The 17,836-nt window shown below is 37.2% G+C and overlaps 2 protein-coding genes across 17 annotated transcripts in view; one reads left to right on the top strand and one right to left on the bottom strand.

Moving 5' to 3' along the window:
* The window catches only part of LOC144654597 (uncharacterized), a 33,475-nt gene extending 26,105 nt beyond the window's left edge, over positions 1 to 7,370 (top strand). The window contains exon 4 of the transcript XR_013570940.1: positions 6,928 to 7,370. The gene's annotated coding sequence lies outside the window, so the exon portion shown is untranslated. The remainder of the gene's footprint in view (positions 1 to 6,927) is intronic.
* Positions 1 to 17,836, bottom strand: part of LOC144654596 (uncharacterized) — a 46,463-nt gene that overhangs the window by 20,741 nt on the left and 7,886 nt on the right. For 7 of the 16 annotated variants that reach the window (XM_078514770.1, XM_078514768.1, XM_078514776.1 and 4 more), the window contains 5 exons: positions 17,563 to 17,622; positions 15,951 to 16,007; positions 15,257 to 15,298; positions 14,728 to 14,784; positions 11,512 to 11,553 (listed from right to left, as the gene is read on the bottom strand). In XM_078514770.1, the coding sequence (XP_078370896.1) occupies positions 11,512 to 11,553; positions 14,728 to 14,784; positions 15,257 to 15,298; positions 15,951 to 16,007; positions 17,563 to 17,622 (258 nt within the window). Of the gene's footprint in view, positions 1 to 11,511; positions 11,554 to 14,727; positions 14,785 to 15,256; positions 15,299 to 15,950; positions 16,008 to 16,445; positions 16,489 to 17,206; positions 17,264 to 17,562; positions 17,623 to 17,836 lie in introns of all 16 variants that reach the window. The other 9 variants (XM_078514782.1, XM_078514772.1, XM_078514781.1 and 6 more) reach the window with 7 other exon arrangements.

Raw genomic sequence — 17,836 nt, 5'->3', positions numbered from 1 at the left:
GCTCGTTAAAATAAAATAGTAAAGACTAGTGGACAATGAATTCACTCTCTTACCGAATTTTTTTTAACTCCCAAGGGACTGTTTTAATTTCTCAAGGAAATACTTTTCGCTGTGGGTGATAAAAACGTCACTCAATAGGAATGCGTCAGCACTTCTGATCCAAGTATGAAACAACATCGACATCGTGAGATGATAACAACATGAATATTTTGTTCGGGTATTTTAACTAAAACATTTTGAATCATGTTCTCTTTCATGTTGTTTGTTTCATGTTACAAATTTTAAAAATTATTGGCAATCCGACCATCCCAGGATATTATTTCCGCCCAAGAATATTCTCGCCAAGTTTTTTTTTTCGCAAAAGTGTAGCCACTGTCTTTGCCGCGCGGTTTCTGTCCCATACCTCGTGCTTGGTATCGTCCTCTCATTTAATGTGTTTGCAGCAGGAAACATGCATCTTAAAACTCATGAGGTATTGTTAGGATAAATTTCGACAAGCGACACGACGCCTAAACAGCGACATAGGAGAAATAAAAAGGCGAGGAACGACAAGACTTTTGTTAAAAATTGCGAAAGATATCATTAAATAAGACAGCTACGGCGAATCTCTCGGTTTCTTAAATGTTCCAGCCGGGCGTGATGAGAACCCAACTTTGAAAGAATCGTCGATGAATGCTTGTCAGCAGGCAGCAGTCCTAATTTTGTCAGTCAAGAAATTTTCATCGCTCAAGAATAAAAACAGTTTTAACTTCCTTTATGAAAACCCCGAGAAACTCCTGTTCTTGTGTGTAAAGTTAGTTATGTTGGTTTTAAATCTGTTAAAAAGTTAAGTTAATTTTAACGGCTCTTTCAAAATGCACGAGAAACTCAAACCTGTTCTTTTTACTTGTTACCCACCTTGGATGTTGGCTGAATACAGACTGAGATGATTTTCGTACGAAAGCACTCGAGAAGTGTTTGTTTTGAAATTGTTACTTCTGATTGAATATAAATTAGTAGCTAAACTATCAGTAAAGTGCTAATTTATCATTTTGTGATAAACGATTAATTATTTTTCGCAACCCGCCACTCAAACCCACGCTTTAAGAGGCTGTATCTGTAATAGTGGTATGCCCGATCTGGCTTGTTAAATAGATTTCGCTCTTTTCTAGTGTGTTGCAAGACTTTCATGTACTTATACTAAAAACACAATTCACTTGACCGGATCATTAATTTTTTTCGAGTTTTTAAGGATTTTCGGTTCACCCGAGCGAGCACTTGTAACGACCACTGTCAAGGCTTAAATTTACCACAACTTTGAAAATTAATTAAAAAAGAACTAACAACTTCTGTACCAAACAAACACTACAGCCTGTTAAATTATGTCTTTTTAATTTATCACACCAACTTTCACGAACATTGAGCTCGAATTAAAGAATCCCGCCCACCCACTTTGCATTGCGCGCCTCAAAAGCATAATCCGCCATTTTGTATGACATCTAGTTTTGGATAATTTCAATATTGTGGTCAACAATCCAAGCGCATCCTCGCGTACACGCTGTGTTCGCTACTTTAACTCCCGTCAAAATCTTTAGTAATTATCTGTGGTTTATTTCGAGCGTCTATTTTATTGGTTTCTTTCAATTTGTCATTTAAATACTCGTTTGTATGTCGGATGGCATTTCGCGTTCCAAAGCGCGGTCGGCCGAAGACGGAACAAACCAAGAAAATTATTCTGCGGCAATCAACGTTCGACCTCTGGATTCAAAGGAAGGAAAGCCTTGGTATCAAAGGGCTTAGTAATAGCCAGTTTGCCGAAATATTACTTCACCAAAGCCTGGAAGACCTTCGTGAACGGTGCAGATCATACGAAGCAGATGAAGATGAAGTCGTTCCAAGTAAGTTCTGAGCGAAATATTCCTTGTTTAAACCAGTCTACTAAAATATTTCACATCAGTCTAGAGAGCAACAGTAATTAATTTTGTTAGTTTTAAGTTTGTTTTCAAGCCATTTGTCCATTTGTTGACGTTCCTGAACTGGATCTTGTTTTCTTGTGTTGAAATCCTCATATTTTCTCTGCATGTACATAGATACGGTGTCTTAGATCTGTGCCCATATAAGGAACGGATATCAGGAGTCCCCGGATAATAACAACAATAGAGGCGCGCAATGCAAAGTGGGTGGGCGGGATTCTTTAAGCTAGCAGCAAAACATTAATGACACCCCTATCACACACCTTGATGAAACACTTGAAAACGGCTCAGATTCAAACTTTATTTTTGAAAAAGTGAGGCGGTCTACTTCAATCAAACCAACGCAGCCGAAAAGTAGATGTAATAGAAAATGTTCCTATCGAAAAAAACCTTTTGGTATCGTCTTAATGAAATATTTACAGCTGTGTAAACTTGCCCAATTTCGAAGATCTTCATGTTTGCAGCCATTTTGAGGGACTCGTCAGGACGAGGAGTTTCATCAACTGGCCTCGCAGACATACCTCACACCTTCAGAAATAAACAAAGATTAGATATAAATGCAGTGCAGTTCAACTGAAAGAGAATAAATCGTGTTTAAAAATGGAAGCTCGACTTACATTTTGACTGTTACGGACGTCTACGGACGTACGGTTGTTACTATTGGAATTTCGCTCGATGATTCCACTAGAAATAACAATATTTGACATACAAACGTCGACTTAATGTAACCTATGAATCAGCTCAAGGCAGTAACTTTGTGCTTTTCCTTCCTTACTGGCGTACAGCAAAGATTTTCCATCGCAAAACGTTGAACGTCGAAGAAACAGCTGAAGAAACGGCCTATCGGTCACTACTTCATGTATGAGGCACTATACGGTACACATACGGTACACAACGGTACTCCATACATGAAGTATATAACCGACCAATCGATAAACATGTCAGTTTGGTCTTCTTTACCTGATGCTTGCTGTTTTGTCGTGAAAACAACTTCGCTGTACGCCGGTAAAGAAGGGAAAGCACGAGGTTACTACCTTTAACTGATTCAAACGCTACATTCAGTCAAAGTCTGCGTGTCAAATATTGTTATTTGTTGTGGAATCATCAAGCGAAATTCGAACAAGAATGACCTTACGCCCGTAGAAATCGTTGAAATGTAAGTCGAGCTTCCATTTTTAAACACGATTTATTCTTTTTCAGTTGAACTGCACTGCATTTATATCTAATCTTTGTTTATTTCTGAAGGTGTGAGGTATGTCTGCGAGGCCAGTTGATGAAACTCCTCGTCCTGACGAGTCCCTCAAAATGGCTGCAAACATGAAGATCTTCGAAATTGGGCAAGTTTACACAGCTGTAAATATTTCATTAAGACGATACCAAAAGGTTTTTTTCGATAGGAACATTTTCTATTACATCTACTTTTCGGCTGCGTTGGTTTGATTGAAGTAGACCGCCTCACTTTTTCAAAAATAAAGTTTGAATCTGAGCCGTTTTCAAGGGTTTCATCAAGGTGTGTGATAGGGGTGTCGTTAATGTTTTGCTGCTAGCTTGATTCGAGCTCAATGTTCGTGAAAGTTGGTGTGATAAATTAAAAAGACATAATTTAACAGGCTGTAGTGTTTGTTTGGTACAGAAGTTGTTAGTTCTTTTTTAATTAATTTTCAAAGTTGTGGTAAATTTAAGCCTTGACAGTGGTTGTTACAAGTGCTCGTTCGGGTGAACCGAAAATCCTTAAAAACTCGAAAAAAATTAATGATCCGGTCAAGTGAATTGTGTTTTTAGTATAAGTACATGAAAGTCTTGCAACACACTAGAAAAGAGCGAAATCTATTTAACAAGCCAGATCAGGCAGACCACTATTACAGATACAGCCTCTTAAACATGAAACCTTGCTTGCCTTTTTATTCATACTTGTGAAGACGCGAACTTTTTATGAAACCTCGCTTAACTTATTTTTTCGAATAAATTGGTTGTTAAAATAAAATAGTAAAGACTAGTGGACAATGAATTCACTCTCTTACCGAATTTTTGTTAATTCCCAAGGGACTGTTTTAATTTTTCAAGGAAATACTTTTCGCTGTGGGTGATAAAAACGTCACTCAATAGGAATGCGTCAGCACTTCTGATCCAAGTATGAAACAACATCGACATCGTGAGATGATAACAACATGAATATTTTGTTCGGGTATTTTAACTAAAACATTTTGAATCATGTTCTCTTTCATGTTGTTTGTTTAATGTTACAAATTTTAAAAATTATTGGCAATCCGACCATCTAAGGATATTATTTCCGCCCAACAATATTCTCCCAAATTTTCTTTTTTTCGCAAAGTGTAGCCACTGTCTTTGCCGCGCGGTTTCTGTCCCATACCTCGTGCTTGGTATCGTCCTCTCATGTAATGTGTTTGCAGCAGGAAACATGCATCTTAAAACTCATGAGGTATTGTTAGGGTAAATTTCGACAAGCGACACGACGCCTAAACAGCGACATAGGAGAAATAAAAAGGCAAGGAACGACAAGACTTTTGTTGAAATTGCGAAAGATATAATTAAATAAGACAGCTACGGCTTATCTCTCGGTTTCTTAAATGTTCCAGTCGGGCGTGATGAGAACCCAACTTTGAAAGAATCGTCGATGAATGCTTGTCAGCAGGCAGCAGTCCTAATTTTGTCAGTCAAGAAATTTTCATCGCTCAAGAATAAAAACAGTTTTAACTTCCTTTATGAAAACCCCGAGAAACTCCTGTTCTTGTGTGTAAAATTAGTTATGTTGGTTTTAAATCTGTTAAAAAGTTAAGTTAATTTTAACGGCTCTTTCAAAATGCACGAAGAACTCAAACCTGCTCTTTGTACTTGTTACCCACCTTGGATGTTGGCTGAATACAGACTGAGATGATTTTCGTACGAAAGCACTCGAGAAGTGTTTGTTTTGAAATTGTTACTTCTGATTGAATATAAATTAATAGCTAAACTATCAGTAAAGTGCTAATTTATCATTTTGTGATAAACGATTAATTCAGTTTTTCGCAACCCGCCACTCAAACCCACGCTTTAAACATGAAACCTTGCTTGCCTTTTTATTCATACTTGTGAAGACGCGAACTTTTTATGAAACCTCGCTTAACTTATTTTTTCGAATAAATTGGTTGTTAAAATAAAATAGTAAAGACTAGTGGACAATGAATTCACTCTCTTACCGAATTTTTGTTAACTCCCAAGGGACTGTTTTAATTTCTTAATTATAAGGAAATACTTTTCGCTGTGGGTGATAAAAACGTCACTCAATAGGAATGCGTCAGCACTTCTGATCCAAGTATAAAACAACATCGACATCGTGAGATGATAACAACATGAATATTTTGTTCGCGTATTTTAACAAAAACATTTTGAATCATGTTCTCTTTCATGTTGTTTGTTTAATGTTACAAATTTTAAAAATTATTGGCAATCCGACCATCCCAGGATATTATTTCCGCCCAACAATATTCTCGCAAAGTTTTTTTTTCGCAAAAGTGTAGCCACTGTCTTTGCCGCGCGGTTTCTGTCCCATACCTCGTGCTTGGTATCGTCCTCTCATTTAATGTGTTTGCAGCAGGAAACATGCATCTTAAAACTCATGAGGTATTGTTAGGGTAAATTTCGACAAGCGACACGACGCCTAAACAGCGACATAGGAGAAATAAAAAGGCGAGGAACGACAAGACTTTTGTTGAAATAGCGAAAGATAGAATAAATAAGACAGCTACGGCGAATCTCTCGGTTTCTTAAATGTTCCAGTCGGGCGTGATGAGAACCCAACTTTGAAAGAATCGTCGATGAATGCTTGTCAGCAGGCAGCAGTCCTAATTTTGTCAGTCAAGAAATTTTCATCGCTCAAGAATAAAAACAGTTTTAACTTCCTTTATGAAAACCCCGAGAAACTCCTGTTCTTGTGTGTAAAGTTAGTTATGTTGGTTTTAAATCTGTTAAAAAGTTAAGTTAATTTTAACGGCTCTTTCAAAATGCAGGAAAAACTCAAACCTGCTCTTTGTACTTGTTACCCACCTTGGATGTTGGCTGAATACAGACTGAGATGATTTTCGTACGAAAGCACTCGAGAAGTGTTTGCTTTGAAATTGTTACTTCTGATTGAATATAAATTAATAGCTAAACTGTCAGTCGTAAGTGCTAATTTATCATTTTGTGATACCGATAATTATTTTTCGCAACCCGCCACTTAAACCCACGCTTTAAACATGAAACCTTGCCTTCCTTTTTATTCATACTTGTGAAGACGCGGACTTACTATGAAACCTCGCATAACTTATTTTTGCGACTTATTTGCTTGTTAAAGTAAAGTAGTAAAGACTAGTGGACAATGAATTCACTCTCTTACTGAATTTTTGTTAAAGCGCAAGCACAAGCGCAAGGATAACAGTTCTTATTTCCCCGTGAATACGTCTTCGACTCAAGCAAAAGCACAAGCGCTTGGCATTTTGATGCAAGCACAAGCACAAGGATCAAAATTTGTCCTTTTTGCGTGATTGCGCTTGTGCTTGCGTCGCTTGTGAAAACCAGGCTTAACTCTCAAGGGAATATTTTTTTCGTTGTGGCTGATGAAAACGTCATCCAATAGGAATGCGTCAGCATTTCCGAACCCGTCCTGTTATTTTCCATTTCCACGCGTCGCTCGTCACCTATGCTGGCTTTCCACTGACGCCTTTTGATTGCAAGTGTTCTATGCAGTCAGCAAAAGAACAAGTACCAGTTGAGTCCGCGAGTCCTCTCGACATACGCACTTTGTGCCTCACTCGCAAAGCTCCGCTTTCCAAGGACGCCACGGTCACAGCAGTCAGCGGTCGATACTTTTCAAAATAAAACAATCGTACGAGTTCTGTTGAGATTCGAGGCATTGCAACGCTGCAAGTGAGTGCATTTTTGGCCGCAAAATGAGCTGATTACGGGGAAAATATACACAAGAATGCATTTCAAAGAGGTAAGACGTACTTTATTGACCAGTTCTAACTGAACTCCTTTGCTTCCTGTGTCTTAGATTGTGGTGAAAATACAAATGTACTATCAAGTATTTTAAGTATTCAGGCGGGGAACAAGTGCTGGTTTAAGAAAATATTTCATTGTTTATCCAATAAAAACCTAGCTAGAGGTCTCTTGAATTATATGGACGTTGCCATGACAGCATGATGCAATTGGGATAATTGAGGTAAGTCAGCGACTTTGGTGACGATAATCGCGGGCTCAACTGGTACTTGTTCTTTTGCTGACTGCATAAAACACTTGCAATCCAAAAAATACTGTTATTGTAGCATGCATCACCTCCAGTTTTTTAAAAAGGTTGCTTTAGGAATCATAAGAGTTTCCATCTGAATAATAAATGCATGTCTTTGTACATAACGTGGTCGATTTCATTAGCTCTTTCTGTTATTGTTAAATTACTATTAGCAACATTTGAATGAATGTTTAAGTGTATTTTAAAATAATAGCCATTGACGAACAGAAGCCAGTTTTGTAACTACAATGATCTTTATTAAATGATTTTGTAGCACAGCCAGTGTAATTATCTTATAGCTTGTCTTGAGATGCGTTATAGTTAATTCTGGTCTCTTCATGAATAACACGCGCTGTAAAACAATAGGACGAACGAAGATTAGTATTACTATTGGGATCAATTAAATGTTGCCACCAAAACCAAAACAATTTTAGAGTGGTTTTCCAATGAGTGTTATTGATTGTTAAATCAAAACCAAAGTAATTACTCTGGCCAATCACGAAGGATAGAGAAAATACAGTGAACCAATCAAAACTTGAGGCAAATACATGTACACGGCGCACGCGAATCGCCGAAAAGGTAAGTGAGCGAGTCATGACTGGTTTTGGTATTACTTCTGATAAGTTGAGAAGGTTTACAGTTTAAATACCTCTAAGATATGAGCTTCATAGCGTCGTCTTCCAATTTTTCTCCCTCTAAAATAAAAGACGGAAATAGGCTATCGGTTATATTGGAACTATCAGATCATCATCATCATCATCATCATCATCATCATCTTCATCATTTTTGACAACACCACTAACAACCATATTCCAGATATCGTGCAGGTAATCATTGATAGTGTTTTGAATGTCTAGACCAGAAACGAACTAGTACGAGGGAGAGCACTGAATTACGTTTTCTCCAAAATACCAACCCCTTAAATTCTGCATCACTATTAGTTATCATACCTTTATCAAGACCTTTTGCTGTTCTCTTATTCCATGGCCAGTCTGAAAATTGCCGATTTATTTGTAAACCAAGCATGACAACAAGGAAAAAAAAGAAAAGATAGTTGTTATTGAGCTTTTACAGCTAGTAACAGTGTGTTTTCTTTTTCTATTTTTGTAAGAACAATTTGTGTAAGGGATAATAGGATATAGTTCACTGGAAACCTCGGCAGTTTTCTTTGCCCTGGTGATAGTCGCTCATCTATTTTACTTAGAATCAAAGCCTGGCGACAAGAAAAAATAAAAACAACAACAACAACAACAACATCATCGTCATTATTATCAGAATCGTGACTGTAAAAATTGAATGGAATTTGTTAAATTTTGCAGGTAATAAGTACAGGTGAAGGTAGGTATTTTGAATTTTTACGCCAGAGATAAATTAGCACAATAAAGGACAAGGACGTTTTCTCCAACAAACGAACCCGTTAAATTCTGTACTATTGTCAGTTATTTAAAACGAAAGTATACCTTTATCAACATCGGTTGCTGTTCTCTTATTCCATGGCCAATCAAAAAATTTCTGATCTATTTACACACCAAGCATGACACAGGGATTAAAAATAAAAACAGATAAAGTATTATTAAAGTCATTATTAAACTTACACATATATATAATAACAGTGTTTTAAGTATGGCTGTTTCTGGTCCATGGTAAAAGTCAAGTCGCTCATCTAGCTATTTAGTTATTTAGTTGAGACATAAAACGCGGTGCCAAGTACAAAAGTAAGCCTCAGCATCACCCCCCCCCCTCACCGCCTTCACCACCACCACCATCATCATCATCGTCATCACCATCAACATCATCGTCATCATTATTAGCAACAACAACAACAATAACACTAAAAACCTTCCCAGGTAATATAGCAGGTAATTATTGACAGTGTTTTGAATGTGTAGACCAGAAACGAACTAGTACGAGAGAGGGCAATGACGTTTTCTCCAACATACAAACCCTTCAAATATTGTTTCACATCAGTTATGAAGACCCAAAGCATACCTTTATCAAGATCGTTTGCCGTTCTCTTGTTCCATGGCCAGTCTGAAAATAGCCGATTTATTTGCAATCCAAACATGAAAACAGGGAAAACAAAAACAAGAAAAAATAGCTGTTCAATGAACTTTTACAGATAGTAACAATATGTTGAACAAGGATCTTCTTTGTGCCTGACCGAAAATAGCTCATCTATTGCGTTTACAAACAAAACATGGCGTCAAGTACAAAAGTAAGAACAACAACGTCATGATCATAAACAATATTGACAACAACGACAAAAACAGTAACAACAACTTCAACAACAACAATAAATAGTAATTTTACAGCTAGTAACGGTGTGTTTTCTCGTTTTATTATTGTAGGAACAATTTATGTAAGAGATAGTAGGATATAGTTCACTGGAAACCTCAGCAGTTTACTCATTTTTCCATAGTCTTAGTCTCATCTATTTTATTTAGAATCAAAGCGCGGCGTCAAGAAAAAAAAAAACAAAAAACAACAACAACATCGTCATTATCGTGACTGTAAAAAAAATAGAAGGAATTTGTTAATGCAGGTAATAAGTACAGTTGAAGGTATGTGTTTTGAATTTTTACGCCAGAGATAAATTAGCACAATGGGGACAAGGACGCTTTCTCCAACGTACGAACCCCTCAAATTCTGCACCATTATCAGTTATTTAGAACGAAAGCGTACCTTCATCAACATCAGTTGCTGTTCTCTTATTCCATGGCCAATCAAAAAATTTCTGATCTATTTACAAACCAAGCATGACACAGAGATAAAAAAAAGGAAAAATATTGTTAAGGACAGTTATTGAACTTATGCATATAAAAAGAGTGTTTTGGCCGGTATGGTTGTTCCTGGTCCATGGTCAAAGTCGCTCATGCATCTAGCTATTTAGATTTTTAGTCGAGAAATAAAACGTCAGCATCACCCCCCCCCCACCCCACCACAACCTTAACCACCACCATCATCATCGTCATCTTCATCAATATCATCATCATTATTTAAAACAACAACTAACAACCGTTCCAGGTAATCTTGCAGTTAATTATTGATAGTGTTTTGAATTTCTAGATGAGAAATGAACCAATACGAGGGAGGGCAATGACGTTTTCCCCAAAATACAAACCCCTCAAATTCTACATCAGTTTCAGTTATTATCACCCAAAGCATACCTTTATCGAGATCTTTTGCTGTTCTCTTGTTCCATGGCCAGTCTGAAAGAAAGTTGTTCATAAAACTTTAACAGATACATCATAGTAACAGTGCGTTGATAAAGGATGTTGTTTGTCCCTGACTGAAAACAGCTCATAGACATAGACATAGACATAATTTATTTATACACGAAGAGCTTAGGAGCCGTAGCTCGTTAAAACGCTCTCGTGAAATGAAAAAGGTTTAAAAATTACAAATAAAAGACGGTTAAAAAGGTAAAAAGTGTATATATACAAAATTGTGATTATGACATGAATAAATAGAAATCTATATAAATATAATTCTAGTTAAAAGGTAATTTTTCATTTACAAACAAAACATGGCGCCTAGTACAAACGTGTAAGAACAACAACATTATGGTCATTAACAGCATTGACAACAACAACAACGGCCCACAACGTCAACAACAGCCCACAACGTCAACACGTTGTGGGCACTTATTTTACTTTAGCAAGTGATCAGAGTAGGTTTCTGGGTCAGAAAATAATTAGTATGGCTGAGTGCAAAGACGTTTTCTCCAAAATACAAACCCATCATTGACAGCCACATCATCAACATCATTGACAGCAGCAACAACAGCAACAGCAATAAAAATAATTTGTGGAAATTCATGGTTTTTTTTTTTTGCAGGTGATCAGAGTAGGTTTCTAGGTCAGAAATACTGAAGTATTATGGTTGAGGGCAAAGAAGTTTTCTCCAAATCACAAACACTTTTAATTCTACATACCTTCATCAACATCAGTCGCTGTTCTCTTATTCCATGGCCAATCAAAGAATTTCTGATCTGTTTTCAATCCAAGTGTGACATCAAGACAAAGTTTAAACGAGAAAAGATAGTAAGTCATTGAACTTTAAGAAATAATAACAGTGTTTTGAATAAAGTTGTTTCTGGTCCATGGCCAAAATCACACAACTATTTCATGTGAATACAAAACATGGCATCAAGAACAAAGTAAGAACAAAAACAGCAAAAACAACAACAACAACATTATCATCATCATCATCGTCGTCCTCATCATCATTAAAAGCAACAACAAAAACAACAACAACTAAAACAGCAGTTAGATTTGTAGACCGAAGGCATACCTTTATCAAGATCAGTTGCAGTTCTCTTGTTCCACGGCCAATCTGAAATAAATCGCTGATCTGTTTACAATGCAATCCAAACATCGCACAAAAAGATGTAAAACAAAGACAGATAAATCATAAACTCTTACAAATGGTGAAATGGCATGAATCCGATCGTGTTTTAGACAGCACTTACAGGACAGGTATTTTGACGGTCGTGGTAAAATGCCCTGTGATTCTTTGACCGTGGTGCATTCATCCAGCTAGTTTAAGCGCTTTTATGCAATTATTTTCTTTTTGAAAGAGCCGACGTTATTTCTTTGGAACTTTAGACAAAATGAATCAAGTTAAAGTTTACTAGAAAAACAGTAGCCTGCCATGTTTGACAACGTTTAATGAAAGTAATCGATCAGCGCCTGGCTCACAAATACCACATACCGCCGGAATGAAGCCTAATGGAACATATGTAGACAAAGGTAGTTTAATTATTATATGCGATCTTCCTGTTTTTGTTATTTGGAGATTGCTTTTATTCCAAACGTTATTAGTAACTTGATTAATCTCAGGTAACTTTTCATTAAAATCAACTTTTGGGATTCGTTTTTGGACCGAGCCATCGCTCGTTATGTTTAGTTGCGCATGCGAATGTGTACCTTTCTCAGGTCGCTTTCTTCTACCTGATTTTCTCCCATACGGCTTCCGCCCTGTGAGGAAAACAGGAATATTATTATAAATAAACTATTGCAAATCCACGCTGGTATAGTTCTACCTTTCAGTAAGGCAGATTATTTTTTTCTTTGTTCGTGAGCGGGCGGTATTCTACAAATCCTGCGATCTGATTGGTTCCGGGAGCGGGCGGTATTCTCCAATCCGGCCCGCTCACAGTGGGCGGTATCCGTTGCGAGATAAATCGTCGAGTGAATTTTCCGCGCGAAATCATTTTGGAGCGTTGTACGAACGAACACATGAAAGACTTGCTCTGCAAAATCGAAACAGCTGCTCACCAACCGCTGTAAATGTGAAAAGACAAAATAGAAGTGGAATTAAAGGCCTCGAAGTTCTTCTCAAGGCGAGTATTCATTTCTTGATCGACAAAATCGAGTTCTAGTTTCGTAGTTTGTGATTGTTTGTCATTTCGCAATCATTTTCACGCCATTACGGTAAGCTGCACAGGTTTTAAACTTCAATTTTGAGTTAAAACTGTCTTTTTATCGGCCACTTTTTGCCAAAAAAAAAACTTTAGTTGCTATCATTCAAGAAAATCAGGGGCACCCAACGGCCGAATCTTTTCTAAATACGTCAGAAGTGTCTAAAATAGATTTCTCTATGCTTGAGAAGCCTGTTTGGTTAATTTGGAGCTGCCCTAAAAAATATTTATCTGTTCGGATATTTAAGGGGAACTTTGGTCTTTTCGAAAGTTCCAGGGGGCTTTTTTTTCTCATCCGAACGTTTTAGCTATCCTGATGGGTCTTGTCGAAAGTTCAAGGACACGGAGTAGCGATCATTTGATTAGAAAATTTTAGGGGACGTTTTTTCTTTTTACGAAAATAGTAGGTAATACAAACGCCCATCCGAATATATCCGAAAACGTCAGGGGGTGTAAATTATACGCTCTGTCGCACCTAAATACGACCCACAGGGGGGACTTTTAGCAGCTTTTAGAATAATTACGACACACGAAAATTTTAGCAGACAAAAAAAACATCCGAAAATTATGGGACATTGTAAAACGTGAGCCGAAAATTATAGGGCAGCTTGTTGGTTTTCCGAAAAACCTTGAAAAGTTTAGGGGATCCTTCTGCGAAAAATCCGAAATTGTTAGCCAACCTTCCATCCGAACAGATATTTTAACGAAATATTCCGTTGGGTGCCCTGGAAAATGAGATTCCTAATTGCAAAACAGCCAAAATAATTCTCGCAATATTGTGCCGTACGTGCAAACTACGCATTTCATTCAGTTTCACTTTCGCACTGTTTATCACAAAGAAATTCTGCTGGGAATCAACGCAGAGTTTATTAATTCGTTAAAAACAAGTATGTATAGCTGTACCGAAACTGTCTTTCAGTCAGATAATATTTTTTAGTCCGAGAATTACTATCCTACGAACACAGTTCCTTTCAAAACATTCATCGGGAAGCCGAAATCGATTTAAAAGTGTTCAGTTTTGTCAATGATATAAATGCTTTGGCTTGATTTTACATTTACATGTATGCCATATTTACTACTTCAATTTTTTTGTTGTTGAATCTCTTCAGTGTCAATTAATATGCTAAACCTTTCTGTTAGTTCGGTTCATTTAAGCGAGGCTATTTTATTCCGAATTAAATAACAAACATTCAGCATTTTACACTCTTGCTATTCCGTCGATCGACACAACATTGAAATGACTCGCGTATACAAACAAAGATTTTGTGACACAATCTTCCTAGGTTTCTTTTAAAAACAAATAAAGTAGGAAAAAAATAAAAACGTTATTCACCAGCCTTGGTCGGTCCGTATTGGGAAAAACTGTGCCCTCGGTCTTGGAACCGCCCTCGGCCTGCGGCCTCGGGCGGTATCCAAGACCTCGGGCACAGTTTTTCCCAATACGGACCTCCCGGCTGGTGAATAACCTATATGTATGCGGTTGAGCCTAGTGGCCCATCAGGGAGGGCGCTCATCTCCGGTTTCCTTACCATGAAGCGGCTAGGAGTGTTTCCACTCCCCGCCCTTAGATGTCGTGCTAGTCGATAGCTAGTCTTTATCTGTACCCCTTTATACGCGTGAGTGTAAAATCAACAGACACTGTGAGAGTTATTCTCTTGCCCAAGAACACAACGCATTGACGCCGACCAGGGCTCGAACCCGGACCGCTTGATCAAGAGTACAACGCGTTTACCATTAGGCCACTGCGCCTCTCTGTTTAGCTTTGAACGGTGCACATAAAAGAACTGGACACAACAATGAAGATAAAACTACCCCCCCCCCCCCCCCCCCATTCAAAGCGTGGCGTCAAGAAAAAATAAAAACAACAATAACAACAACATCATCATCGTCATTATTATCACTATCGTGACTGTAAAAAATTGGAAGAAATTTGTTAAATTTTGAAGGTAATAAGTACAGGTGAAGGTAGGTATTTTGAATTTTTACGCCAGAGATAAATTAGCACAATGAAGGACAAGGACGTTTTCTCCAACAAACGAACCCGTTAAATTCTGCACTATTGTCAGTTATTTAAAACGAAAGTATACCTTTATCAACATCGGTTGCTGTTCTCTTATTCCATGGCCAATCAAAAAATTTCTGATCTATTTACACACCAAGCATGACACAGGGATTAAAAATAAAAACAGATAAAGTATTATTAAAGTCATTATTAAACTTACACATATAATAACAGTGTTTTAAGTATGGCTGTTTCTGGTCCATGGTAAAAGTCAAGTCGCTCATCTAGCTATTAAGTTATTTAGTTGAGACATAAAACGCGGTGTCAAGTACAAAAGTAAGCATCAGCATCACCCCCCCCCCCCCACCGCCTTCACCACCACCACCACCATCATCATCATCGTCATCACCATCAACATCATCGTCATCATTATTAGCAACAACAACAACAATAACACTAAAAACCTTTCCAGGTAATATAGCAGGTAAATATTGACAGTGTTTTGAATGTCTAGACCAGAAACGAACTAGTACAAGGGAGGGCAATGACGTTTTCTCCAACATACAAACCCTCCAAATATTGTTTCACATCAGTTATGAAGACCCAAAGCATACCTTTATCAAGATCGTTTGCCGTTCTCTTGTTCCATGGCCAGTCTGAAAATTGCCGATTTATTTGCAATCCAAACATGAAAACAGGGAAAACAAAAACAAGAAAAGAAAGCTGTTCAATGAACTTTTACAGATAGTAACAATATGTTGAACAAGGATCTTCTTTGTGCCTGACCGAAAATAGCTCATCTATTGCATTTACAAACAAAACATGGCGTCAAGTACAAAAGTAAGAACAACAACGTCATGATCATAAACAATATTGACAACAACGACAAAAACAGTAACAACAACTTCAACAACAACAATAAATAGTAATTTTACAGCTAGTAACGGTGTGTTTTCTCGTTTTATTATTGTAGGAACAATTTATGTAAGAGATAGTAGGATATAGTTCACTGGAAACCTCAGCAGTTTACTCATTTTTCCATAGTCTTAGTCTCATCTATTTTATTTAGAATCAAAGCGCGGCGTCAAGAAAAAAAAAAAACAAAAAACAACAACAACATCGTCATTATCGTGACTGTAAAAAAAATAGAAGGAATTTGTTAATGCAGGTAATAAGTACAGTTGAAGGTATGTGTTTTGAATTTTTACGCCAGAGATAAATTAGCACAATGGGGACAAGGACGCTTTCTCCAACGTACGAACCCCTCAAATTCTGCACCATTATCAGTTATTTAGAACGAAAGCATACCTTCATCAACATCAGTTGCTGTTCTCTTATTCCATGGCCAATCAAAAAATTTCTGATCTATTTACAAACCAAGCATGACACAGAGATAAAAAAAAAGGAAAAATATTGTTAAGGACAGTTATTGAACTTATGCATATAAAAAGAGTGTTTTGGCCGGTATGGTTGTTCCTGGTCCATGGTCAAAGTCGCTCATGCATCTAGCTATTTAGATTTTTAGTCGAGAAATAAAACGTCAGCATTACCCCCCCCCCCCCCCCACCACAGCCTTAACCACCACCATCATCATCGTCATCTTCATCAATATCATCATCATTATTTAAAACAACAACAATAACACTAACAACCGTTCCAGGTAATCTTACAGTTAATTATTGATAGTGTTTTGAATGTCTAGATGAGAAATGAACCAATACGAGGGAGGGCAATGACGTTTTCCCCAAAATACAAACCCCTCAAATTCTACATCAGTATCAGTTATTATCACCCAAAGCATACCTTTATCGAGATCTTTTTGCTGTTCTCTTGTTCCATGGCCAGTCTGAAAGAAAGTTGTTCATAAAACTTTAACAGATACATCATAGTAACAGTGCGTTGATAAAGGATGTTGTTTGTCCCTGACTGAAAACAGCTCATAGACATAGACATAATTTATTTATACACGAAGAGCTTAGGAGCCGTAGCTCGTTAAAACGCTCTCGTGAAATGAAAAAGGTTTAAAAATTACAAATAAAAGACGGTTAAAAAGGTAAAAAGTGTATATGTACAAAATTGTGATTATGACATGAATAAATAGAAATCTATATAAATATAATTCTAGTTAAAAGGTAATTTTTCATTTACAAACAAAACATGGCGCCTAGTACAAACGTGTAAGAACAACAACATTATGGTCATTAACAGCATTGACAACAACAACAACGGCCCACAACGTCAACAACAGCCCACAACGTCAACACGTTGTGGGCACTTATTTTACTTTAGCAGGTGATCAGAGTAGGTTTCAGGGTCAGAAAATAATTAGTATGGCTGAGTGCAAAGACGTTTTCTCCAAAATACAAACCCATCATTGACAGCCACATCATCAACATCATTGACAGCAGCAACAACAGCAACAGCAATAAAAATAATTTGTGGAAATTCATGGTTTTTTTTTTTGCAGGTGATCAGAGTAGGTTTCTAGGTCAGAAATACTGAAGTATTATGGTTGAGGGCAAAGAAGTTTTCTCCAAATCACAAACACTTTAAATTCTACATACCTTCATCAACATCAGTCGCTGTTCTCTTATTCCATGGCCAATCAAAGAATTTCTGATCTGTTTTCAATCCAAGTGTGACATCAAGACAAAGTTTAAACGAGAAAAGATAGTAAGTCATTGAACTTTAAGAAATAATAACAGTGTTTTGAATAAAGTTGTTTCTGGTCCATGGCCAAAATCACACAACTATTTCATGTGAATACAAAACATGGCATCAAGAACAAAGTAAGAACAAAAACAGCAAAAACAACAACAACAACATTATCATCATCATCGTCGTCCTCATCATCATTAAAGGCAACAACAAAAACAACAACAACTAAAACAGCAGTTAGATTTGTAGACCGAAGGCATACCTTTATCAAGATCAGTTGCAGTTCTCTTGTTCCACGGCCAATCTGAAATAAATCGCTGATCTGTTTACAATGCAATCCAAACATCGCACAAAAAGATGTAAAACAAAGACAGATAAATCATAAACTCTTACAAATGGTGAAATGGCATGAATCCGATCGTGTTTTAGACAGCACTTACAGGTATTTTGACGGTCGTGGTAAAATGCCCTGTGATTCTTTGACCGTGGTGCATTCATCCAGCTAGTTTAAGCGCTTTTATGCAATTATTTTCTTT

This window comes from Oculina patagonica, chromosome 5 (genome assembly GCF_052425735.1).
Source record: "Oculina patagonica isolate OP01 chromosome 5, crgOcupat, whole genome shotgun sequence".
Lineage (NCBI taxonomy): Eukaryota > Metazoa > Cnidaria > Anthozoa > Scleractinia > Oculinidae > Oculina > Oculina patagonica.
This window is presented reverse-complemented; position numbering and strand designations above follow the sequence as displayed.